The 26,627-nt window shown below is 35.2% G+C and overlaps 4 protein-coding genes across 11 annotated transcripts in view; 3 read left to right on the forward strand and 1 right to left on the reverse strand.

The window, feature by feature from the left end:
• The first annotated feature begins 108 nt into the window (after positions 1–108).
• Positions 109–18,787, forward strand: Spn (protein phosphatase 1 regulatory subunit spinophilin). Of its 8 annotated transcripts, none has more exons than XM_070659414.1 (19): positions 109–470; positions 2,815–2,916; positions 2,992–3,266; positions 3,407–5,229; positions 6,620–7,703; positions 8,089–8,109; positions 8,229–8,453; positions 8,860–9,043; positions 9,143–9,406; positions 9,594–9,952; positions 10,256–10,505; positions 10,877–10,930; positions 11,325–11,630; positions 11,703–12,089; positions 12,376–12,637; positions 12,713–12,919; positions 13,035–13,187; positions 13,591–13,697; positions 13,907–18,787. In XM_070659414.1, the coding sequence occupies exons 3-19, from the start codon at positions 3,004–3,006 to the stop codon at positions 14,156–14,158; spliced, it is 6,201 nt and encodes a 2,066-aa protein (XP_070515515.1). In that variant the 5' UTR covers positions 109–470; positions 2,815–2,916; positions 2,992–3,003; the 3' UTR covers positions 14,159–18,787. The 8 variants fall into 8 exon arrangements, with proteins under 8 accessions (XP_070515515.1, XP_070515516.1, XP_070515518.1 ...); XM_070659415.1 differs by lacking the exon at positions 109–470 and adding an exon at positions 485–625; XM_070659417.1 differs by lacking the exon at positions 109–470 and adding an exon at positions 493–734 and having other exon boundaries at positions 8,872–9,043.
• A 99-nt stretch (positions 18,788–18,886) lies between these two features.
• Positions 18,887–21,194, forward strand: LOC139104154 (dynein axonemal assembly factor 4). Its single transcript, XM_070659427.1, has 7 exons — positions 18,887–19,152; positions 19,262–19,499; positions 19,592–19,790; positions 19,894–20,320; positions 20,407–20,507; positions 20,592–20,745; positions 20,942–21,194. The coding sequence occupies exons 1-7, from the start codon at positions 19,033–19,035 to the stop codon at positions 21,146–21,148; spliced, it is 1,446 nt and encodes a 481-aa protein (XP_070515528.1). The 5' UTR covers positions 18,887–19,032; the 3' UTR covers positions 21,149–21,194.
• On the reverse strand, positions 21,185–26,611 carry LOC139104160 (uncharacterized). The gene is made up of 2 exons (XM_070659436.1): positions 23,046–26,611; positions 21,185–21,756 (listed from the first exon to the last, which is right to left on the reverse strand). The coding sequence occupies exons 1-2, from the start codon at positions 23,108–23,110 to the stop codon at positions 21,417–21,419; spliced, it is 405 nt and encodes a 134-aa protein (XP_070515537.1). The 5' UTR covers positions 23,111–26,611; the 3' UTR covers positions 21,185–21,416.
• Positions 22,726–26,627, forward strand: part of LOC139104153 (uncharacterized) — a 28,452-nt gene continuing 24,550 nt past the window's right edge. The window contains exon 1 of the mRNA XM_070659425.1: positions 22,726–22,817. Within this exon, the coding sequence (XP_070515526.1) occupies positions 22,810–22,817 (8 nt within the window). The 5' untranslated portion in view covers positions 22,726–22,809. The remainder of the gene's footprint in view (positions 22,818–26,627) is intronic.

The following is a 26,627-nucleotide window of genomic DNA, read 5'->3' on the forward strand; positions in this document are numbered from 1 at the left end:
TCGCTCTTTCGTATCCAGGGTAAAAAGTAAGGAACACGCAAGTCCGCACGGTTGTAAACACGGTCAGGCTCGGACAGTGTCCTTCGTTTTGTCGGTGTTTAGCGGGAGGGAGGAGGCAGTTCGCTGCGCGTATGGGCATGCGCGCAAGTTCGCGATAGGCATAGGGAACGGCGTGTCTCACGGGACGGGGACGGTGGTCGTTGAGCGTCGCGGATCAAGATCGACGACGCTGCGCCAGCTCGCCGCTACGGACATGGCGGACGTGGCCGCTCGTTGAACGTTAAACGCGGAAACATCTCGCCCATCGCCGTCGTCGTCGTCGTCGTACGTGTGTCGTCCGGTCGCGAAGGAACGGCGACGCGAGAACCGTAAACTGCCGAGGGCGCCGCTGAGCGGAATCGTGCCAAGTCGAGTGCGACTCGCCCGACCGCGAGAGATGCTCGCGCGCACATGGTGACATCGTCTTCCGGGTCAGTTGAAAGGATCAATTACACGACGGAGGCACGGCCGTCGGGCAGCCCGGGTCCCCGCCTGTTTTCCGAACGACCTTACTGTCGGCGATCGCCATCGGCGTCCCCGGCAAGCCCCGGCGATGCGGTGCCTCCATGGGGATAACTTTCATGGGGTATAATGGCGATCGGGAGGATGTTTTGTTTCTTAACATTGCACCACGATTAATTCTGCCAATTGTCAATTTGCCGTATTCACGCCGGTGTCTCGAGCTCGTCAGGATTGTAAGTAATTTAATATCCGGAGCCGGAGCCGGGCGTCCTCCCGGTATAACAGAATTGTTGTCAGATTACAAATAAAATTTCGATCCTTAAATTGATAATTTTACTCGCGACTGTGGTTTTGGGTATTAATGTTGTAATTAATTCCAAGTTGAAATTAATGATATCTCTCGTAAGCTTTTATCCTGAAACCTGAGATTCAGTAGAAAATTGAAGTACTATTTGATAAAGAAGCAGAATTAATTTGGCAATCACTGATTTATTAATATTTGTTTTATTACTGATATTTTAAATTGACTATAAAATGTGAACAATGCTTATTGTCATGTTGTAGAAAAGTATTTTGAATGTATGAGATTTCTAAGTTTGAAAAATTATTTCTACTTTACATATATTTTATTTATACAAATTGGGATTACTAATTTACTTGTAATTTTTTTTTATAAGGAATTAATTTATTGTTCTCTATGTAACACAATTTTGAAAGAATTGCATTTAATATTCTGTAAAAAATTTGGAAAAGTATTCTTATCTAAAGTTATAAAGTTTTAATTATGTTAAATTAATTGTATAAATCACAAATTATGTCCACTCAGAATCTATTCCGAACGTTAAGTGGAAATAAGAAACTGATTATCTGCAATGACATTGATATTTGCTAATGTTCAAAGAGACAAGTCAAACAAATCTGAGTCATATTGTTACTTTGTGAGATTATTAAGTTGAAATTAATACTGAATATGAAATATTATACAAAGTACTTAAGATAATTTTGTTATCATATACATGATAAACATGTAACATTTAAGAAAGGAACAACTGTTCAACTTTTTTATTTACTACAGATTCAAACATAATTAAGAAATTAAGCAGTAAAAAAATTACATTTTTTAATTAAACTACATGAAGAGAAAGAGAGCATCATGTCTAAATATAGATTTATTTATTTTTCAACACATCTCAAGTATCTAGATACCTCTATAGATATCTAGAATATATTTAGATAGCAAACATTGTGAATGAACCTCAAACAAACATCATAATATATATATGTGTGTGATAGGCCTGTGGTTGGGCAAACAATTACATGATCATGAGCGATGCAAAATTGCAGCTCTTCACACATCCACCATAGGAACACATTCAAGTATTGATTACAGCAACATGGTGTGCTATGGGAGGAGAGTTGAAACTCAACCATGGCAGTTCCATACCTATTATATTTTATACCTGTCATTCAGCTTTTATTTCCATTAGCATTTTACAGAACGCGGAACGCGTGAGAATATAATAGTCATAAAAGTAAACGAAAAAAAAATAAAATATAATTGTAGCACAAAAATATATATAAGATTGCAGTTTATCACAAAAAAGAATTAAGAACTTAGAATAATTTCACAAATTGTAACAGCACATTTTTTAATCTGATGAACTAATGATATTTATAATAATTGTAAGATAACTTATTAATCGATATTAAGCTATTTTTTTAAATAAAATTACACGCATTTGCGTTTTATATTTTTATAACTTTTATTTTCAGAACTTTTAAGAACATTTTTATAAATTTATGTTATAAAAATAGTAAAATTGGGAAAAATGTATAACATTAATTCTTTAAGATGTATAAATATTCAAATTCTGTAAAGGTCAGAAAATCCAATTGACCGTGTAACGCGCGATAGCTATAGACAACAATAGAAAATGTATGTTCTTTGATATACCATAAAAGCGTAAAATCTAGGCAGATTTTACTTCAGAGTTTTAAAATTACATCAAACTGCTCTCCAATTAGTTAATATATTTTCTTTATCACACATTAATTAAATTTATGAATTAAAAATTTGTTCCGAAAGAAAATAAAATAAACAGATCTAAATAAGACAGGAAAAAATATTTTGAAGCGCACGATAAGATAATAATTTATTATGACTCAGGCTTAATTGTGATATTTTTATTGATTATCTACGTTTATTCACGAAATATAAAACTACTGTGCATATATATGTAATTAGATATATTAATGTTTTCTTTTAATAATTATTAAGTAAATGTTATATAAATTTATTAATTTATTTCACAGGTTACTGCAATGAAATATATCAAATACATTTAAATGACAATGGGCTGAAACGTTTAAATGATTAACACTTGAATATAAATATCATTACTTATTCAGCTATAGGTAAATATTTTTAAATATAAAATTTTAAAATAACTCAACATATATTATAGATAATAAATAGTTTTTTGTGCAAAGTTTGTACCAGACATGGCAGCGATAGAAGAAAAAAAGCGAGTCGGTGGCTCCAAGGTGTCAGCCATCGCGAATATTTTCCAATCCAAGCCGCAGCTGGATAATCTGAGTCACAGAACGAACAATATTCTTTCGGATGGATTTAAGGAACCAGCCGTTCCATTGAAGGAATCTCCGACGCAAGTGACAGTGGTTAGAACCGAGAGCCATGTGGCACGTTTCAACAATGCGCGTGCTCTTTTTGAGAAACTCGGCGAAGAAAATAAATCTAACAGACCGTAAGAAACTTTCATAGTAAAATACTATTTTTAAATTCATTAAAAATATGAAACTATATTAAAATTCTCGAATTTTTTATATTAATCAAATATAATTTGTGGCTATAGAATATTAATTTACATACTTGTTTAATTTACAGGGTGGAGCGAGCTACAAAACCGAACAATTTGCATGGTCTCCGATCTCGTTCCAGTTCCGCAAACTCGGGTTCCGGATGTACTTCGCCCACGAGATCACCCCGTCCTCATTCGCCTTCTTCTCCGGGTCGTGAACATCTGAGCACGTGGAGTGCTAGCGTGCCAGCTTTAAATGCAGAGCGGCACTTCGAGAATGGCCACTGCGTGCCAGAACGACGTCCTGGAGTGGGCGTGGGTAAGGCCGAACGAACAGGAAAGGAGAACGATCGTCCAGAGCGGCCGGAAAAGCCAGAACGTCGACCGAATTCGAAGGAGCTCATTGAAAAACAGCGGAATTGGACTAGTCATTTCGCCAAGGCTAGACCGAACCGATACAACTCCGATCCAAATCGCTCGCTAGTTCAAACTTCCCTGAACTCTCAGAATACTCAGAGTCAGGCACAGCAACCGGCATCGTCGTTCGTTGACACATCTCAGAGCTCAACGAGCGTGGCAGCTAGCGACTCTGCCAGTCCAGCTACCAGATCAGCAAGCTTTTGCTCAGCACGCTCACCTCCGCCGCCACCTCCGCCTATCAGAAACTCGTCCGCGGCCAATAGAAGGGAACGACCGGCAAGTATCGCTGCTGCAAGCCCATCCGAATTACTGGAGAGCCCGGAATATGCAACAGTGGAAAAGTTTGACGATATTTCACCGACGATTCCGGAATATGCCGTTGTGCAGAAGAAAAAACCTCAAAATAGTTCAAAAGAGAATAAAAGTGGTAACATTGACAAGACTCAAGATGCCTCGTTGCCAGAATACGCTGTTGTGCAGAAAAGTGCAAAAGCGGCTTCGAGATCGGCGGATAATTCTAAAATCCAGAACTTAAAAAGCACAGTTAATACAGAGAGCGTTACGGGAAATAAAATTATGAGTTCGAGATCGACAGAAACCAAGGAAGTTTCGAAACCTACCGTACAAAATTTGACAAGTTCCACGACTGCAGAATCAATTTTAGGAAGCAAACCTATAATATCAAAATCAGTGGAGGATCCAAAGGAAATTTCTAAGGCCAATACGCAAACCGTAAAAAGCCTGCCAGTGGTGGAAATAATTCCAGCATGTAAAGATGCAGTTTTAAAATCAACAGAAAATTTAAAAGAAACTTTAAAAAATTCTGCATCTATGGAGGAAGTTCCAACATTCAAAGCTATAGTTTCTAAACCAACAGAATTTTCAAAGGAGGAGAGCACGGCAGTTGTAGAGGGGCTCAGAGACGTCACAAAAGATACAGCGGTTCCAGAATCGAAAATTGTCAACGCAAACGATTATAGTGACTCTCCCGAGCAGACAAAATCGCCTGCACGGCAGCATCAGGATTCTAGTCCAATTCGAAGTGCCTCGATGGACAATATTTTGACGAGGAGAGAGAGTGACTTGCTAGAAGCACCGGAATATTTTAATTGCCCTCCGAGTCCGATTCATTCTCCAGCGAAAACTTCCGAGTGGAGAAATGAATGGTTAGCAAAAAATGACGAGATTCTGAAAAGGACTGTGGACTTAAAAGATTTGAAGACTTCGTCAAGAGAGGCTACAGAGGCAGATCAACGTGGTGAGGTGTCGAGGCCGGATCCAAGACCCGATTGGGCAAGACCGTGCACGAAAAGAAAAGAGGCTACAGACGACAAAAAAACCGAATTGATACGGTCACCGGAATCTGAGCTAGGCTTGCCTTCTGCAGGTACAGATAGTGCCTCATCTAGTATGAGCTCACCCAGTTCACCCTCCAAGGATAGCAAAGAAGAAAAAGCAGATAAAGAAATGTCGGAGAAACATCAGACAGGTGAGTTATTAAATTTATGCAAAAAGGCCTTGTAACAAATAATCGCTTTGTAGACTTTTGTTTTTTAACTTATTTGTTTGCAAATAAGACGAAACGTGATTTAAAAAATTGATATAATTTTTTAAAACATATTTAAAAAAATAATTTTTATATTAAAATTACATATATATAATAATTTTTATTAATAATGTTATGTATTAATTTTAATACGCATTTACGCGTATTAAACAGTTTTATGGAAAGTCATTTGCTTAAAAAATTAATCTTCATATTTTTGAAGATTATTCGTGAAGCAGGTGATTTTCGCCTTCGTGGGCTGGGATGGCAGTGCGCCAAAATGCCAAAAAGTAAAAGTACCAGACGCAAGTCCCCTTCTTTCCCTTTTCTCCTTCTCTTGCTCTGCCACCACCTCTTTTACTAGTGTGCCACAGTATTATTTATAGAAATCACCGTGCGGCTTGTCCAGCAGCCAAACGCTTGTGCCTCATCGCGTTTACTTTGCAAAAGTGTCTCTGAGGCTTTTCATTGAATTTTGAAGATTTGAAAATTGTCAATGTAGTGCTTTAAACAGTTTTTATCAGTACAGTGTCTTCTCTGAAGATAAAATGAATTATAATGCGTTTTATAAATGCGAAAAGAGCAAGTTTGTAAAACATAACTACACAAATAGTACAAATTTCTGATAATGTGTAAAAAATGAGAAAATATCAATTTTTATAATAATTACACGTAAAAGAGTCATATGAATATGTAAATAATTTAATGAAAAAATATTTGGGAGAATTTTTCGAACTTGAATATTTTTTTATATTTTAGGATTAAAGGCAAATTAAATAATTGAGGATTAATTGTAGAATTAAAACGAGGGATAAGCAATTATAAAAAGAAATATACAATTATTTTATAAATAATTGAAACATGCAATAAAAATCTAAATAATCTAAATGTGTTTTACATACTACTTAAATATACTTGTGCAGTTAATTAATGAATAATATAAATTATTTTAAAATAATATTAAAAATTGTATTAAATAATATTTTGTCTTAAAACTTTTTATTGAATATCGTAGCTTAATTAATTCAAGGCTATAAATATATATATATATATATATATTTCACGCGAGTGCATGATCTTGTAATAGAATATACAAGATTAGTGTTTATATATATGAAATGCTGCACTATATTTTGTATCAATATTTTTATACTTATTGAAGCGCCACGTACTCTCCAGGAAGACATAAAATTATGTGCCTGCGATTACTTTGCATCGATTGCGGAGGTACTATAGCGTCTGTGTTAATCCAATAAGCTATTTCAGCGCTTTAATATATACGTCAGTTTTTCTGTATTTTTAATGTTGTTATGAATTTATTTTTTTAATACAGGTCGCAACAGCTATGACTTGGAAGCAGAGGACTCGGATAAGCCGGCCACGTATCAGAGCTGCGTTTCAGGCACAGAGAGCTTCTCCGAGAAGGACCAGTTCAAGTTTAACGAGACGGACACTACCACGGTCATTCGACGTTCGCACGTGCGTCTCGATCTTCAGGCTGCGGGTTTGGGTCCACGTCCACCTTCTGTCATAAGTTCGGATCAAGAGTATCCGCCGCTCGAACATAAGGAGATTCCTGTTCCTTCGCCGTACGCTAAGAAATTACAGCAAAGTGAAGAAATTGTGTCGCATAGCAATATCGAATCTAAAATTCAATCGAAATTAAATGCGGAAACAAAGAATCACGACAGCACTACGGAAACGACGAAAATCAATACCGCACCCGGGGAAGATGTGCTGGAAGCAAAAGTAAAATCCAGCAGCGACGGAGTATGCCAAAAGACGGTCTCGAATGCGAAGAATGATCAAATCAAAATCAGCGTAAGGGAGAAGATTGCGAAGAATAGAGAGGAGGTTTCTGGTAAGCGCTCCAGTTTCGTCGAAGCAGAGAGCAAGGATAGCGTAGACAAAACGGCTATTCGTAATCAAGAAATAAACTTTGGACTCATCGCGAAGGAGAGCAAAGACGAAGAGAAATATGTAACGGAAATTGCAAAATCTGAAATCGCCAGCAGAAAAGAATGCATTGCGGCAGTGAACAGTGTTTTAAGTAGAAAACTAGAGAAGGAAATGGACCAGCCACAGACGACATGGGAGCAAGAGAAACAGAAGGCTGAATTAGCGAAGCTCCTGTTATCGGAGAATAATCAGGGCTCTTCGCTGTCACCTAGCATGCATTCACAAAGACATTCCGGCAAAAAATCGAACGAGCAATCCGCGTCGGATAGTAGCCAGTTCGAGGACAGTGACTCTAGTGACACGAAGACCGTTACAAATGTGGAATGTGTAACGAAAGAACATCAAAACACATCTGTTGGAAATGCAGAGACAATTTCGAAGAGCAATATTAATCACATTACTCCCGTGACACCGGATACTATGACTCCAGACGAGGCTGAAAATCTGCTGAGTTCTCGGTAAATATATAGCGAGTAAGAAAAAAAAATTTTGGAGTTGAAATGTTAAAATATGTTTGAAATTTTATATATAAAAACAATAAGAATTTTAAAAAGAGAAAAGAAGCAAAAGTTATTAGTAAAAACATGCTTTTGATGCTGTTGCTAGAAATTGCTTAAAGTATATAACATTTTGCATTTTAATACGGAGCAATTAAATTTTTTACGGCTATACTTAATAATACAGTTTAATATTTAATGTTTTTTCTTTTCTGCTGCAGTCTTGTAATTTAACAATTTTTAATTTAAGGCTTAATATTAATAACTTAATTTTTGTTTTCATTTTAATTCTAATACGTTTATGTTTATTTAAACGCAAATCTGCTGATTGCCATGGTCTGTGCAGTATTTTAGAAAAGAAGATTAGGTGAGTACATTTACGATTCTTTGATTAATAACAATTATTCAATTGCAAAATTTATTCGCTATCAACGATCGCGTAATTCGTGCGCAAAGCAAAGTGAATGATTCGTGAACGTAAATTAGACAAGGTTCGGCGTTGCTATCGGACGAGGAAGCGCAGGAAATAGTGAAGCTGTTGTCTCCCACCGGTGCCAATGATGCAATAATAAGTGATGGGATTTCTAATGACAAGGATAAGGAAGGACAGGACAGGGATAGGGAGGACCAGGACAACACGCCCGATTGGCTGTCCGATGTCCTGTCTGCTCCTGATTCCAGTCTTATCAATAGTGCCACTCATGATTATAGGTGAACGAGCTTATTTTTTTTATATAGTTTTGTTTGCGTGTCTTTTTGCAACTTCAGTTTTATGGTTTATCTTTTCGTTTAACAATTTATAATAAATTTTTTTTTTATTTTAATATTATGCATTTAGCTAATCAAAAATTTTTTTTATTGTAATATTTTTAAAGTTTTGTTCTTTTAGGATTTTGAAGAATTAAACTTTTTAATATTCGCATTTATTTAACGTTAAAAAGTTGCACTGCTTAATATTTTATAATCTTAATTATTTTATAATTAATGTTCGAACTCTTGTCATTTCCTGAACTGGAAAACTGGATGCCTAAAGGTCTTCGAATTTTCGGAATTATACTTGAGATTTACTCTTCTTTAAATCCTTTTTAATTCTCCGTTAATTCTCTATTCATTTCAGTTTGTCTCACAGATCTCGCAGTGACCTAACAATAGACTCATTGACGGAAAGTCAAATAGGATCGGTCACAGGAAGTGAGAGTGGACTACTAGGTTCTGTCAGCAGCTTAAACGACACTCACGAAACTAATGATGACACCGAAACCGAGCATCAAGACGAGTATATTCCAACGCCAGGAAAAATTGTAATATATATTATAATCCTAACAATTACAGTATTATTATTTTTTTTTATTATCTTGATTTAAAACAGTTTTATGATAACATTAACTTGTATTAATCAGGTACTTGTGGAGAATGGCGTACATTATTTCGAGGACGGTCATTTTTGGATGGAAGTGGCGGGACTCCCTGAATCCGATGAAGACGATGAAGACTATCCGTCCACCGTGCCCGTTAAAAAGACATCTAAAGTGTCCTTCGATACCGGTCCTATGCGCGTTTATTCCACGCATTCTGTTAACGAATACGATCGCCGCAATGAAGATGTCGATCCCGTAGCAGCCAGTGCAGAATACGAGTTGGAAAAACGCGTCGAGAAAATGGAGGTAATTTCGAATAACTTTTTTATTATGTTGTAAAAAATAAAAATAATATTAGCCTTATATTTTAAGTCTTAAGAAAAATAATCTCACTAATTCTTTAATTTTTAACGTTGAACATTTTTTTTTTACTCAAGCTTTTATTAACATTTTTAATTCTGAATTATAATATTAATTGAAAATAAATATTTAGGTGTTTCCTGTCGAGCTGATGAAGGGTCCGGAAGGTCTGGGTCTCAGCATAATCGGGATGGGCGTAGGTGCAGACGCAGGTTTAGAAAAATTGGGCATCTTCGTGAAAACTATTACGGAGAAAGGTGCGGCCGCACGTGAGGGTCGAATTCAAGTGAACGATCAGATCGTCGAGGTTGATGGCAAGAGTTTAGTCGGCGTGACTCAAGCTTACGCCGCTAGCGTACTAAGGAACACCTCCGGTCTTGTGCGATTTGTCATCGGCCGGGAGAGGGACCCTAAAAATTCAGAGGTGGCAATGTTGATTAGACAAAGTCTCCAGGCAGATAAAGAGAGAGAATTAGCAAACGCTGCCAATAGGTAAAGTAACGCATTATAACTTACTTTAAATAATATTCAAACTAACGTAGTAAATTATATTTATTTTCGAACTTGTAAATTTTGTTAATGTTTTTTTTTAACATTCGTGTTACGTTCCCAATGATGACTTATCCTTGCTCGCAAATATTCCGTGACGACACTTTTGTGGCCACTCCAATGAGAGCCTGAAGCATCTTGGAGTGCTGAGGGAACTGTATCTTTATAATAAGCATTTCATCGAGAAAGAAAACTGTTAATCGTAGCCGACGTTAAAAAAAAAAAAAATTTATTTTCTATGAACAGAAAGCTCAATTTCTCCGACGCTTCTCCCGATGGCCAGCGAGGAAGCGAGGACATCTCCGTTGGCAGCGGAATGAGTGGAATTCCCGGTTCGCCAGCGATGTCCTCTTGCTCGGAGGGAGAACCGGCGCACAGCCCTATCGAGAATTACCTGTCACCTTCTAGTCGCAGTCGATCTCCAATACTCGGCTCGTCGCAACACAATGGCACCACGCAAAATGACGTGGACAGTTTGAGATTACTTTTGCAAGAGGTATTTTCTGCATTTATGTTCTACGCTTTATAACTCGAATGTATTCCTTTTTCATCCATTTATTTCAGAATTTTATTTAGCAAGATGTTTATGTCACTGTTTATACGTGTGGTGTTAGTTTATATTTTTGTAAATAGTTATTAGGTTAGATTAGGTAGCACAAGACTTGCTATAAAGTTAAATAATGCATCGTTCAATAATTATGTTTCCCCAATACATAAAGCACACATTTGTATATACTTTCATGTGTGTGTATATGTAAATTAAGAATACGGGTATCACATATGTAAGTTTATTGCACAGAGTGTATTTATCGATTTTCTTTGTTTTTGTTTCGCTTATGCGCTATGCGTGTCGTTGGTTGCTTGCAGAGTCAGTATAAACTCTCATTAGCGGACAAGGAAGTGGAAAAACTCAAGGCGAAGGTAACGTTACGTTTTAATAGTTATTTAAATAATATTAACTAATTAATCATAATCCAATCATTAAAATTATTATTGCTTGAATTAATAAAAGATTCATTAATATTAACATGAAGAATTTATATGCACCAATAAGAGATCTTGTTTCACTTATTTGTATTTATATTTTAGCATGTGTTTTTTAATTAAAAAACATTTTTTTACGCTTTTATTTGTTTCTCCTTTTCTGCTTGCACTATCGAAATGGATGAAATGTTAAATGTATGCTTATAGTTTACAGCTTGTATATTAATGTACATAAATAATAAAACTTCTTTTTTTTATAATAAATTGTAGTTTCTATATGGCGTTATTGTATTTCATTATTTTATAAGTTTTTTGTTTTATGTTTTAACAGTTAGTAGAATTGGAAAACAGCGGAGCTGGTAGCGAAGAGTATGCTGCCAAATTGCGGGAATCAGGATTACGCCTTCACGAATCGGAAAGAACACTAGGCACCACCCGTCAGGAACTGTTGACAGCCAGAGAAATGCTGTCACAAGTAACGACGCAGTATGGAGATTTGCAGCAGAAGTATGCCAAAGCCAGAAGAGTTGTCAAAGAATTGCGTGCGGATATTACAGCCAGAGACGAATTCTATCAACAGCTATTACAAGAAAAAGACACCGAATACAATGCGTTGGTGAAAAGTCTTAAAGACAGAGTGCGTATTAAAAAAATTAACTTATAATATGTAATTTTAGAAAGAACAAATATTTTTAAAGATTTATTTTAGGTGATCACGCTAGAGGTAGAGCTGACGGAAACTCAGAGGCGATTTGGTCTACCGGTACGGTTACCGTACGATAACGCCACTACTAGGATAGTAACGCCGCAACTTTCTCGTAGACAACTGCCACTGCCACCTTCGTCAACTAGCTGTCAGCTTTCCGATACGGAAACCTCTGACCTCAGTAGCCCGGACGATGGTGACAAGACTGCAACCGTGGAGAGAAAATTACCCCTTCCAATACCGGTGAAAGAAGAATTGGATCGCGCCGTACCAGCTCACCGTCTACTGGACAATTCTGCTGGCAAAAGTAAAGCAGAGCTAGCCAGTAGAGGCGGCTTGGCTAATCGTCAGTTACCGAGGCGATCTGGAGGTCTCAGCAATAGTAGTTCTGTACGTTATTGAGTTTGTATTTATTACTAGAAAAAATTATGCGCGTACTTTTTTTCAGAAGATTTCAATTCGCGCGCGTCATTACATTAGTTAATTATAATAATTTCTTTACGATTGCAATTAAATAATCTACAGCCGAAAAATTAAAAAGTGTACGCTATAAAATTCTGAATTTTTTAAACGATAAAATTAATACGATAAAAAATATTATCGTATTTATTATTTTATTATTATATATTTTATTATTATATATTTATTAATATTATTATCGTATTATTTATTTTAGGACTACGGATTGGACGAATCAGGTGACAACACAGATGATGATTCTTCTTCAAAAATGACTTCGCAAGACAGCAGCAGGTCGCCTAACGACTTAACATCTAAACAATCCAATCTGAGTTCCTATTCTAGCACTTCATCCATCAGTTCACTTAAAGGAAAATCGCATATGGATCCTATACATCCTAGTGCGATCCGGCAGCACAGCACCATCAGCTCACAAGTTAGAGCGATGACCGAACAAAGTTGGCCCCAATCACAGAAAAGTATGTTAATATATTGCTTTAACACGTTAACATTGCACATAAATTTTTTTAACACGTAAAAAAAATTCTTTGCAGCTTTGACTGGACCTCCAGCGTCACTAGCGGAACAACTAAAGCAGGTTTTGGCTGAACGAGAAAAGCGACTTGGCGGAAATGACTCTTCAAGGGAAAGTTCTGGAGATTTCAGCGATCTCAACAACCCTCATAATAATGACCCAACTATGGTTACGCATCATCTCGTGGAGGAGATACGACAGGCTGTTAACGAGGCTAATCAAAGAGGTAGATAAAAATACATAAATAAAATTAAATTAAAAACTAACAATTTAAATTATTAACTGCGATAGAAAAATTAACAATATGATTTTATTATAGTAAATTAAAATGGTATTTCTAGTGAAAAAGGTATCGATTCCCCCGTCGAATTTGATCGGTAGCGGAAGTGCCCCATGGCATCATCCAGGAAGTTCTCCCTCAAGTTTGTCTTCCGGTGGTTCTGTGAGTCCTCCCGGTATTGATCCTAGTCCTTTAAAAGCCGGTGGCGTCGTAGGTACTTGAGAAAATTTATATATCGATATTTATATGTCAGCACTAACGCTTCAATCACTCAGTCAGGAATTAAGATTAAAAGATTCAGATTAAAAAGTAGAATAATTAAGAACGAACTTTTATTTATTTCTTTTCGTTATTTCTTGCGCAGTTATTAACTTTATCTGAAAATAATTTTGCTTACTCTCTTGAATTTGCTTGACCTTTAAACGCATGATTTTTTTTTTATTGGTACACTTTTTATAAAAAATTTTAAACATTTAACATAGTATTTTTTTAACAAATATGCTAACATTTAGAATATATATAATGATTAATTACTGATGGAGTGATTACTAATAGCGTGATAAGATTTTTTTCACACCTTATACTTACTTTCCATCGTGCATGCATTATCAATATAGATTCGAGCACAGTTTGGTTGCCCGCTCACCTAAGCGACTTTGGTTTAGGTGACAAGAAATCTCACTTCTGGCAGACTGCGCCAGTTGCAGATTGGTCCAAGGAACAAGTGAGTATTTTAATTTATTAATCTAAGAAGAAATTAATTTATAAATCAAGAATTAATTTTTTCAGAAATATTTTCGAACATTTATGTCTTGAATAATTATACGTTAAAACTTTTATTTTCTCAATCTTTTTTTTTTACAGTAAAATAAAAAAAAGAAGAAAAAAAAACAATTTTTTTTAACTTATCTAAAAATAAGAATCTGTTTTTAGGTGTGTCAATGGCTAACGGGAATTGGTTTAGAACACTATTCGCCTCAATTTTTGGATAACAACATTAATGGAAATAATCTGCTTCGTTTGGAATCGAGAGATTTAAAGACTTTAGGAGTGTACGGCGAAGCTAAAGCTCATTTAAAGCGGAAGTTGAAAGAGTTAAGGGCGCAAGCCGATCGCGAGCGCAAAGAACGTAAGGAGATTGAACGAATGCGACGGAAAGCGGAGAAAGCTGCGCGGAAAAAGTAACTTGTGAGTAAATTAAATGCATTCGATATCATCAATTAGACATCTCGATAGGTTAATGCGGATCTTTTAGACGCGAAATATACAGGGTATCTCAAAAGGAGTAAGTATCAAAAGGGGAATTAGTATTTAAAAATTTATTTCTATTGGTAAGCCATTAAAAATATTTATGGAGAAAAATTAAAAAACAAATTTTCCATGTAAAAATTGAACAGAAGTTTGCCAAAGAGATAAGAGGAAATCATTAAAACTGGAAATGACGCCGTCCATTTCATACAGGGTGTCACCTAGAAAAATGTGTAAGTCCTTTTTAAAATAAGAGTATCTTAATTATCAAGGTAAAAAAATTTTATATTTTCTCAATTGTGCTTAAATTAATTAAAATGTACACAATTTTCTTTTTGGAATCTTTAATTAAATTCAGACCGTAATAAAAGTTACAATCATATTAAACAATTTTAAATTCAGATTTAATACAATTATTTCAAATAATTCTTAATAATTTTTGTGTAAAATGATAGTATTAACGAAAGAATTATTTATTCGTATTTCATTGATTATGTGAATTATTTGAAATAAGTAGTAATAACAACTAAATATCGAATCTTTATAAGAAGGCATTTAATATTATTATTTATTAATTTCAAGTAAAAAAATTATTTATTATCCTAATTTTCATAATTAACGACTAATCTTACAATTAATTGGAATTATTTTTCAATAATTAGGAGCACAAGATAATTCGAAATAACTCTTATAATCGAAATTGCAATTTATTTATAATTGTAGAAACTAGTAACGTAGAATGTGTGCCTTTTTGAGATATCCAGTATATTTTCACGTTTACTTCGAGATACTCTGCTTCCGTTCAATCATGATTTGTTTCCTTGAATGAGGCTCTTGTATTGCGCCTCTGCATTTACTTGTTGTCGCCATACTTATATTTTATCACTATTAAGTATTTTTTTTTTTTCCTTTATTTAACATTATTTAAAAATGTGTGAATGGGTGCGAAGGCGCGAATGTGTTCATGCGTGTGTACGAATGTGTGTAAAAACTTCAGCAGTTTAGCTAAGTGGTCGAGTTCTAACTTATAAGTCAGCGGCTGGACGATTTTCGTTTTAACGAATGTTCATTTATGAGAGGAATAGGGTCGTGGGCTGCTTTTCTAATTATAAATGGGTCATCTAGAATGCGAAACAAAAAATGTGTAATTAAACATCATGTCGTTTAAATATACCCTTTTATAATTGTATGTACGTATATACATATAGTATACATAATTATACATACATATATATATATACATATAGAAATATAAGGATTATTCGAATATTTATTTCTACGATCGCGTTTAACGACATTTTTTCCACGATTAAGGATATTTCAAGTAGACGTTTGAACGTCTTTTTATCGTCTTCTTCAATTTTATATATAAACGATGCGTCGTCAATTATTAATTAATTAATTATTAATAACTCGTTAAAGGTATGTCTCTGATTAATTACATTGAACTTCTAAGCTTCTGTTGAATGTTTGAGAATTTTTGTAATTACCAATGTCTGATAGCCAAAAAGTTTTATCATTTCTTAAATAATAATACTACTTTGCTTTATGATTGAAGAAATTAATGGACCATTTTATAGAAGTTCAAAGGGTGAAAGTATCCGGGAATGCTTAGCAGCGCCGGGCAGTTTTATATCCTGCATATTTTATATCAATAACGATATATATACACAATTTATCTATAAAATATATTAACATTTTTTAATAATAGGTATTAAATAGCGTATATGGTTTGATCAGCGTTTCCTTTTTAAATTGGTGTTAAATATAAACTTAAATATTAATAATGGTTTAATATTGTATGATAAAAAGTAATGATAAATGTACAATTGATACGAGAATAACATAATAACTATTAAAAGCTGCAAGTTATAGCAATAGATTCGATCATATTTCTGTCATAGTCAATATCACGTCGTTGTATTAGGAATTTTTTTTAAATAATATTTCGTTGCCGAAATGTAAATCAATTTGTTACATCAACATAATCAGAAGGAAGGAACAAAATTAATCAGAGACAAGCCGGTACTTTGCAGACTTGCTATAATTACTTTATATAAGAAACACTTCGTAAATTATACTTATTCACTTCACATTTGCTCAAGGCAATTCTTCGCGCACCGTGTCAGATGTCGAGAAACTTTGTATTCTTCGCTCCCTTGTTTCTTACAGAATTTGTCTAATGCTCGCAAAGAAAAGAAAAGAGAAAAAAAAGAAAAGAAAAGAGTCCGTTTGTTGAGCTATCAGGAACCGACTCGAATCCAGTCGCTGTAAATTCTGCAACAGAATCTAATGACATTCCACATCGGATAGAGAACTATAAGCCGAGCTACGGTTTCCCGCACGAGAAGAATTTCAAACGCGCAATCGGCGGTGCTATACGAGCCGCCTGCGAAGACGCGAGTGGAGAGCTACGCCGAATGCGAGGACGAGCGTACTTATTTGTAATAACGTTGAACATTCGTTCGTACTCCACTTTGAATATTACGAAACGCCTCGTCGCGATGGTCGGAAAATGTTAAACTTCGAGGCGTGTAGCGTGTAAATATGCATATGTATTGAAATATGATTAATAACGATGACTGTAACCGGTGAAATGATTAATATGTGTACTGAAAAGCAGACGTGGCGTTTGCTGTAGCGGCAGCGACTAGCGTGCGTTTGATCCTAGCGTGATGTGCGTCGAGTCTCACACGAAGCGCGTAGGGTACATTTGTTTACGCAGCGGTCAGCGCAGTAGCTGCACTAGCTGCATTAGTTCAGAATTTATCTCTTTTTTTTTTTCTTAATGTACAAGAAGAAAGATAATCTCTGAACTAGTACAGTAAATGCCGAGGAATGTCTACTCGAGAGGAAGGTAGTCGCGTACGCTGCCACTGCCGCCGCAACAAACCCCACATCTGCATTTCAGTGTACGCGTAGTGTGTATGCATGCGTGTGTTGTGCGAATTACGTGAGTCGCGGAGCGACAGAGCGATTACAGTGTCATAATGTTACTCCACGAGGCATAACTCTGAATTTTTATGATCGTAAGTCCTTATAGAAGTCCTCCATTAGCTACATTACTTAGCGATCGCGACGCGACACTTGTTGTTTTTGTTGTTACACTCACAACGAACTGCGGGAATGAATCGTCCGTAATTTCTTATAAGAATTGTAATATAATATCATTTGCTATTGGTGAAACATAATTGGAACGATCCTCCTGCACTTCGATTGCTCGTAGCAAAATTTTTTTGCTTTTTTTTTTCTTCTTTCCTTCGATACTTTTTGTAATTATATACTTAATAAGAGTTTTAAAGTCTTAAGTTTCTTGGACGTCGAGAGCAGGCGTTCTTCGGGATGTTTTTAAACGATCTTCTTATCTTTAGATCTTTAAATTCCTGATTTGACGATCTTAGAGTTTGTTATATGTAAGAAATGTTTGTTTCTTTCGAATCTTTGCATTTTTGAAACTTATGAGTCTTCAAACCTTAGATATTTGAATCTTAGAAACAAATTATGGTATTTAAAATTCTTGTAACATTAACAGTCAAATATTTTATTTAAAAATATCTAAACTTTTGTTATTATAGAATACCGTAGTTGGTCGGCGATTTCTTTAATCTTGATTAATTAGGTCGCTTAATTTTTCCAGCTATTACAGACTGCGTCTTTTAACACTTCGATTTGTTTTTAATCCTTAAGACCTGATGTGTTTTTGTTCCTTAAGGATCTTTCACAAAACTGACTGAATTATCATAAGTTATATAGCCAATTTTCAACGAATCACTTAGCCACTACGAGATGCGCCTCACACACGATCTGATTCATCGTAGAAAACGCAACAGAAAGTTTTAAAGTCTCGCCATTTTTCATTGATCATGTTACTCAATTGTTTAAAAATTCTTAACAATTGCAATAAATTGTATAATCAAAATGATAATATATTTCACGATAAAATAAAAAATCTACTTGAAATTGATATTTAATATGTCAATTTTATGTAAACTTGTAAAAATAATTGTACAGTTATATTTAAAAAGATACTTTAAGATTTCGTTCGCAGCCTTTACATTGAGGCTTTATAATATTGATTTTACTAATTAATATTTATTATTATATATGATTTTACGACAGTCTTTCACAAAAATACATGTCTCATAATTTGATAAACTTTGCCATCGACTTCGAGCAGCTCTTCAATTTTACTAGAAATATATTTAAATAAACTCCTGCAATGCGAGAACAAAGTGAATACAATTTGACATGATTAGTCATAAGTGGCATAATCGCTTGATTTCACGTTACGAATACTTCAAGCTGTGAATATGTTGATAAAATTTTGTTTTTAGAAACGTTGTCGTGCGCTTTTTCTATTAAATTTTGTCAGATCGCGTGTGACTTAAATCATATACATGTTTCCATTGATTTGGGATTATTGTTAATAGGAAAAACAATTGATGCGATAAAAGGTGACGATGGTCATAGAGGTACATGCGAAACGGCAGCTTTTTAATATGTCTATGAAAAGTATTGTCAAACAAATACTCTTGAACGTTTTAATTAAAGGTAATTCGTACAGTACGTCAGATTTGAGTGCCATTCCTTGCCTTTAATATTAAAATAAAAATACTGCAAATATTTTAATAATTTTTTTATTCAGCAGCGATGAGTCGATTCGATTTAACGTAACAGTTTTGAGATGAAATTCTTTACGGTTGCTTAGATATGCTTGTTTAATCAATATTTTACATAGTGGGAACTTTGCAACGAGCAAGAATAAAGTTGCGTCGATCGGAATTTATTTTGCAGTAATTTAAATTAACATTATGGCAATAGTTATAAAGAATTATCAATGGCGACAAACGGATACGAAAATAATTATTTACGTGCCTATAAAGGGTCGCCCTAGAAATGTGGATTTGTTCGTTATGGACAATTACGTGAAGGTATTTAGAATTATTTAAATAATATTTTTAAGTATCTTTACGCTTTAATAATATGTATCGTTTCCTTCTCACACATATTTTAAATTAATATAACCAATTATTGTTAAAGATCAGTTTTCCACCCTTTATTTTGGAATTATTTTTATGGGAAAATGTACTTGAAGAAGAGAGCAAATGTACATTGACAGATACCGAAGCTGTATTTTCCTTGCAAAAAGCTGGCAAGGCTATTAATTGGCCAAGTCTTGAAATAGAAAACATCAGTAAGAGTGAAAAGTGTTGTATTAGAAATCGTATTTTGGATAAAGCACAAAATCTTTTGGAAAACCGTGCGAAACAAAAAAATGGTAAAAACTTTATAAAAATTATTAAAATAAAAGTTCTATTTTTGTTAGGTTACATTTTTGTACTAATGAAATTGTGTATAATCTTTTTGTAGAAAGACGTCAATACCTGCAAAAGGAAGCGGTAAAAATACAGATCAATCTGGATACCAATATGCAGAATAAAATAGAGGCATTAAGAACTTGTCATCGACAAGCTGCGATGCAAGACTTTGAGGAATGGCGATCACGTGCGGAAATTCCTATTCTTCAAGATATTTCTGGCAAAGTGCAAAAAAATAGAAAAATGTATAGGTATTGTAAAAAAAAAAAAAAAAATCGAAACTTAATTCCTTTTAAAAATGTAGAAGAATTAATTTTGGTTGTCTTGTATTTAATCAAAGAATTTTTCTGAAAGGCCTCCACTTAAATGGTTTGAGGATGATCTTAATATTATACAATCTCAAGAAAATAACAAGCACGAAAAGAAAGACGAATCAGTAATCATAGAAGAATTAAAGGAGGAACTAGATGTTGGAAAGAAGTCGGAGGATTCTGAATCAGATAACGAAATTGCTTCTTGTAAATCTTCATCAAATTCTTTAATTATAGAAATGGATGAGGACTCCTCGCAAAAGTTTAAGACAGAAGAGGAAAAGCAGATACCAGGCAAGGATCTTGTTAACAGGATATTAAAGGGCCAGTATCCCAAAATAAATCGAATATTTGATGAACCGAAAAAAGCAATTCCGCTTCCTAGAAAAAGTGGATCAATCAGCGTAACTTTCTCTGAACGGGCCTTTCCCACTCCAGCTAGAGAGAGCGCCTTTGCTAAAGAACAGGAAGTATGTGCATTTTTAATTACAAGTTTTAAGTATATATCTTTTCGCTGAGAACCTTACAATTACATTTTTTTTCTCGAATATTTTAGTGGCTTTCCAAGCAAGCAGAAGCTAGAAGAAAAACGGGATTCGTTGTTGAGAATCTTCGTCCTGAAGAACTGGATCCGCAATGGTTGAAAGATAAGGGCGAGTACGTTGGCAATATAAAATGCGTTTTGTCACATGTTTCTTAACTTTTGAATTAAATTTAATTATTAATTGTGTTGTATTTCAGCGATTTCTTTAAGGCAGGCAACTATTTAGCTGCAATAAGTGCATATACACACGGAATTAAAATTAGCGATAAAATGACGGCGCTTTATGTGAACAGATCTGCCGCACATTACGCTCTTGGAAATTATTATAAGTGTATTGATGATTGTTCTAAGGTAACGAAAATTATAATTAATGTAGCATATTTTCTAAACACTTTCTAATAATATCTTCTAAATTTCGAAAGAATAAATTTTAAGAGACATAAAATAGAAGTTTTTAATTTTTTAAAGTAAGAAATGCTTCTACTTTTAAAACTGCCTAATTGAGATGCAACGTAGATCAGTTAATAAATAAATAATATTTTTTTAGGTACTAGAACTAATGGAACCAAAATGTGAAAGCAATAGAGTATCACGAGCGAGATGTTACGCTCGTCGTGGTGCTGCTCTTTGCAAAATATCGGCACCACAGCACGGAATCCCCGAATTGGAAGCTGCCTTGAAACTGGATCCGAATAACGAGAGCATTAAACGTGATCTTTATGCCGCCAAGCAATACTTTAATATTAAAGACTAAAAGAATATTAATTTCTTGAAATTAAAAACGTATAAGTACTCTAAAAGCATTTCAATGTATATTTATTCACTATATTAATAAGTTCTTGTAATAAAATACAAGCGTAATTAAATCATAATTAAATTTGCAATATACTTTAAGTCTACGTATAGATATAAGTATTGTTCTTATATTTGTCTTAGCGACTTTTCTACCAAATACAATCTTTAAAGTCATCGTTTATACGTAGTAAAGACAGATAGTGTTTCTTTAAAAGTATTATCCTCGTTTAAAATCTAGAGCCCCTGCTAATTTTGTCCATGCAGGCGCACTTGGTATGCTCCACAGCATGTATGACCTCGTGGTGACGATCTCGTTGTTGATCAATACGATGTCTCACCATAAAGACAAGGCTAACGTTTCTGGTCTCGATCGGGGCGCATATTTGCTTAGAATCAGGACAGCATCCCGAACCAGTGCAGCGTGTCAGAACCGTGAATGCAGGGTAAAAAGCTTCGTCTGGCCCGAGGCCTGCAGTCAAAAGATCTTCCACTGCGATCGCTCTTGGCTGCGGCAGCGAACATTGAAATTGATGAACCAGCTGTACGTGGCTTAAAAAATCACTGTCTCTGTAATGAATAAAAAAGCGCACACAACGTTACAAAAGAACAACGCACACAACGTTACAAAACAACGACGCACACAACGTTACAAAGCAACGACGTTATACAAATTGATTTTAATCAAGATAATGTTAATATACAAAATTGGTGTTAACAATAGAAAGAATCGCATTGATCGTTGCTGTTTATTTCAAAATGTTATTTTCTTTGTGGTTTGTTTATTGTTTTTTTTTCCTTCGAGGGTAAAATCTCTAAAGAGCAAATCAGTCTAGTCGCGTAGCTTCGAGCGCGAGGACGTGTCGCTAATCGCTCCGCATTTACGCGCATTTCCGACCGCGAATAGGAAAGTGTCGCATACAAATAATTGTCGACATCGTCAATTAGGGAATGAACAATCATTTTTCGTGCTTCTCTGTTACTTCAGTCATCGTTTTGTGCTCCGTTTCGTGTGTCGAAAAAGTGATTTGGAACGGCAAGGTTACGGGTGAAGCGCGCACGGAGCGTTCGACGTGAATTGCGCCGCGTGTTACTCGAGCATTTTCGACTCCGGCTCCCATCATTAATTTAATTCGGCAGGTTCCGGTAACTGCCACTGTTCAGAGTAAGAGATCCGCACTTCGCACGTCTTCGTCGTCGCAGTCGAGATTGTCATCTCGTGTCGAGTAAATGACTTTGAGATACTCGAGGAGGATACAGTGCGCGGGAAACATTTCGTGTCGCGGTTCGTCTCATTCGCCGCTTGGCGGAACTTTTCATTTCAGATTTATACAACAGATAATCGTTCGTCGCGCTCTTTAATTTTAATCGTACAAAATCGCCGCGATAATCCACCGTCGTTCTTTCGGGCGTTCGTCTCTCGAGTGATAGTGTTAGTGATCAGTGATAGTGATTATAAAAAAAAAGCAGAGCAGTGTAATACAGTGTCGAGTGATGTGAAGTGCTGCAACACGTAAGGATAATCCGGATTACTACCACGAAGGACAGGAAGGAAGGACAGGAAGGACAGGAAGGAAGGAAGGACGGACGGAAGGATAAAAAATAACCTAATCCAACCGGAAGATGCAAATGTAAGTAAACCGGCAACACGCCGTCAGTTATATCACTCAATTATAATTATCATAAAGAAATTATTATATTTAAGTAATATTCCCGAATGTAACGACGCGCGTGAATTAGGATCTTTTAAAAAAACGACGCGACATATTAAAAATTATAATGCAACAAAAGGGCAGGAAAGAAAAATCTGACAATTATTTTATTAGATAATTTAACAAATATGATCATTATTATCTCACCTATGATGCCTGCCCACGACAGTTAATGCAAACTGAATGCATATTATCAACAACACTTTCCTCATTTTTTTAATAAATCGGTGATCACTTAGAAATTTTCCAACAATGCGCACTTCCGAACGAATCAATAATATTGCTCAATAAAATCAAACCCAACTTCTTGGATAGCTATCAAAATTTTTTTTTCAATGCGCTTTAATTTTTTTTATTATAAAAACAGTTCTTTATTCCAAGAACAAATTAAAATATAATTCTGCAACTTGAAGTATCAGACAGTCTTGATATCTGACATGTTTAAAACATTTTCTCCACTCTGATTGAATAAAGAATAAAAAAAAAAAAGGAGGTAAAGAATCCAAAAAAGTAATAGGCCTCAAGTTCTCTTCAAGCTGAATAGATATTTTCTCTTTTCTTTCGTTTAGTAAATTATCTCCTTCACACTTTCGTCAATCTTTTCTTTCGGTTTAATTCGGATTCCCAAAAATATCTCTTCAGGAACACTTCGTTATTTCGTTATTCAACTCAATATGCAATCGTTGCTCTACTTTAGAAATTGAACTTCCTTCGATTTCCTCGTCGATCTTCGCGAAGTACGTTTGCACCGAAAAGACCCGCAGCAACTATCGCCAAGCTCTGCGATCGGAATTCTTTCATTCCGCGTATATACGTAACTGTTATCCAGCTTTGCCCTCACCCTCGTTCTCCCTCCACCGATATCTTCCCTCTTGTCACTCGCTCTTCGACTTCTTTCCGAAGAGAGGTCTTCCCGTAGATTCTCGGTAGAAGGACAAGATTTGAGGAGGGATCAATCTAACCGTTCCGAGAAGCTCCTCGAAATTACCGTAATTACCGAGAGTGCTTCGCGTGACTCTTCTCCTTCTCGCTTCATTTCCTTCATCTTCCGAAGTCTTTTCTTCTTCCTGTTTTCTTCCTTCCACTTTATCTGGCCACCTGGTTTGGGACGCAGGAGCCCGAGGTGCGCCGTGAAACGCGCGGAATAAGCTACGTTTTTAAATTTAAAGTTAATAGACGATCAAGCGGCAGATTTTTTTAAATTTAACACAACGCAACGCAATCGTCAATCTTTCGAAGCCGGAAAGTTGTTCTTAAAATTATTTAATGCATTTATTCAACCTTTTTTTTTGTAAAAATAATTTAATGTATATTAATATAATATTGTGGCACGTCAACTTTTTTTTTTTTTTTTTTGCAAAAATTAAAATATTATGATTCCTTCGACATCGGCTATTCGTCATCGCGAAAGAGATGGAGGAAACAAATTGAAATTCCTTTCGCAGATTAGATGAGGGTCGTCGAAAACCATGACGAAATTCGGGGTCGTGCATTTCAAAGATTGAATCATCGTTGAATGAATCATGGGGATAGGTTTAATATAACATTTCTATGCGATGCAAATTCAATCGGCATAATTCTTTTCCGTTTTCCTTAAAAAGAAAACAGTGTACGAAAATGCATTGCGGATAAATTATTAAAACCAGCAGGATTCTGATAATATATCAAGGAAGGAACAGCTACTTTAAAATATCAGAATTAGAAATTATTATTCTATAATTTGCAGGAAAAAAAATAGAGACCGGGGGGAGAAAAAAAAAACATTTCGCGGTTAAATTAAACAATTAAAAATAAGTAATAAATTATACACTGTTGGTAAGGAGTCGACGTGCCTAATTAAAGATTAAAGTATAATTAATAACGAGACAGCATGTCGATAATTAGCGATAATCGTCAGATCCACGTGCTACCTTGGATAGAAAAACTTGAAACGGACGCTTTACAAAGCGGATTCATTAAACGATCAATCATTTCGTATAATTATAAGTCGTGCCGTGTCGCATATTATTTCTGGAACAGAGATCTAGTCAATGAGTTGCATAAGTTGCGTTTACGATGAGTCTATCAATGGTGTTCCGGCAGCTACGCTGGTGATACGTCATTTTTACGTATAACAGCGTAACTGGAAATGACTTTGCTATAAAAACTTGAATCTTCGATAGATACACATGCAAATAGATTTATAAAACACTCGTATATAATGCGCATAAATAATAACATACAAAATAGTGCATTAAAATAATTATTCAAGCTGCAAATGACGTCAGCGATAAAGGAATTCCCGACGAGGGGGAAAGTATATCTTTGGCAACGTGTTCCCATATGCGTCACGGGTTTCACGGCATTCAAAAACTTTTACAATAGATTTGCATAATTGTAATATATCATCTGTGCAAAAACATAACCAGTCTTCTAGAATTTATATTAAATTTATTATATATTTTAGATTTATACAGATTACTTTATGTAGATATACGTTAATTTATATAGATTACATATCTTTAATTATGTTCATTAATGTAATTTAATAAAAAGAACTAATTACATAATGCGGGCACACATGGCTTGGCGCATAGCCACGTATTCCGATAAAGAGGCGTCTAGTATAACAAGAATCCCCTTAGCGCCACGTCGCACACGTAATTAGTGGTGCAATAGAGATCCTAGAGAAACTTGACAATGACAATTAGAAATATAAATTTCACTGGAAACACATTCGTCCCGTCTGAATCACACGTCGAGATTAATTTCCGAGAAGAGCAAAAGACAGAAGTGTCTCAACTCCATTCTAAAATAAATTCTAAGATTAGAGATCTCGCATTGCATTTAGAAGACTTGAACTTGATCTTGAAAAAAGAAAAAAAGAAAAACAAAACACCGTGCAACGAGATAACGTGAATTACCGAGAATGTTAACGTGATTAGTATCAATATTTTCTGCATCCGGTTCGTTCACTTATCAAAATCGTAGCTGTTATCTTGCACAAGTTCAAAAATCGGCAAACGCTGGAAAAAAGTAAGAGAAATAAAAGCGTTAAACGTCTAATGATTTTTAATAGAAAAAGGGTAACTGCGTTCCTCATTATTAGAGAATTCGAAAATACGTTGAGAAACGACACTGCGCTGCATTTGCTCTTCTAACGTTCCACTCTTAACTTCCGCGAAGACGAGTAGCTCTGCTTTTTCCGTGTGAAACGAAGAAAAGGGCATTTTATGATTCGTGGAAGTCAGCAAGCCCGCAACCGAAATACTCGAAGTAATCATCGTTCGCTCGAGAAAATGATCTCGTCTTCGTCGTTCGAAACGCTCGGTCGCGAATGACGATTTTCAGCCTGGCCGTCCATGCAGAATCGTTCGAATAAATTGACGTCGTACAAATTATTGCAAGACTTACTCGCCAGAACAATAGTTAATATTATTAATAATATTCATAGAAATATTAATAAACTGTCGTTGAAAGATGTACGTTCGATAGCCTCGCTGTTAAACGATTGTTCGAATTTAAAAAAAAAAAAAAAGATTATTCGGAAAGAATATTTTAAATATTAACTCGCTGGGTCCTTACGTTAATTTTCTTACGCTATTATGTCACTCGCCGCACAATAGTATCAATTTTCGATTCAAGACAATCTCATTACCGGCTTTGGCAATTATTATTCAAAGTGCAAAGGGTTAAACAGCACATACTCACGCCGGCACAAGCGGTTGCACAATCGAGCGGAATCATCAC

Source organism: Cardiocondyla obscurior, linkage group LG07 (assembly GCF_019399895.1).
Source record: "Cardiocondyla obscurior isolate alpha-2009 linkage group LG07, Cobs3.1, whole genome shotgun sequence".
Classification (NCBI taxonomy): Eukaryota; Metazoa; Arthropoda; class Insecta; order Hymenoptera; family Formicidae; genus Cardiocondyla; species Cardiocondyla obscurior.

Excerpts from the sequence above, each read along its gene's own strand:
- LOC139104154 (XM_070659427.1), top strand. The coding sequence starts at position 19,033 with ATGGCAATAGTTATAAAGAATTATCAATGGCGACAAACGGATACGAAA. Across the intron at positions 19,500-19,591 it reads CCGTGCGAAACAAAAAAATG|AAAGACGTCAATACCTGCAA; the intron begins GTAAAAACTTTA and ends ATCTTTTTGTAG. Across the intron at positions 20,746-20,941 it reads GTATTGATGATTGTTCTAAG|GTACTAGAACTAATGGAACC; the intron begins GTAACGAAAATT and ends ATATTTTTTTAG.
- Spn (XM_070659414.1), top strand. The coding sequence starts at position 3,004 with ATGGCAGCGATAGAAGAAAAAAAGCGAGTCGGTGGCTCCAAGGTGTCA. Across the intron at positions 10,931-11,324 it reads TGGAAAAACTCAAGGCGAAG|TTAGTAGAATTGGAAAACAG; the intron begins GTAACGTTACGT and ends ATGTTTTAACAG. Across the intron at positions 12,638-12,712 it reads TTGGCCCCAATCACAGAAAA|CTTTGACTGGACCTCCAGCG; the intron begins GTATGTTAATAT and ends AATTCTTTGCAG.
- LOC139104160 (XM_070659436.1), bottom strand. The coding sequence starts at position 23,110 with ATGAGGAAAGTGTTGTTGATAATATGCATTCAGTTTGCATTAACTGTC. Across the intron at positions 21,757-23,045 it reads GTCGTGGGCAGGCATCATAG|AGACAGTGATTTTTTAAGCC; the intron begins GTGAGATAATAA and ends TATTCATTACAG.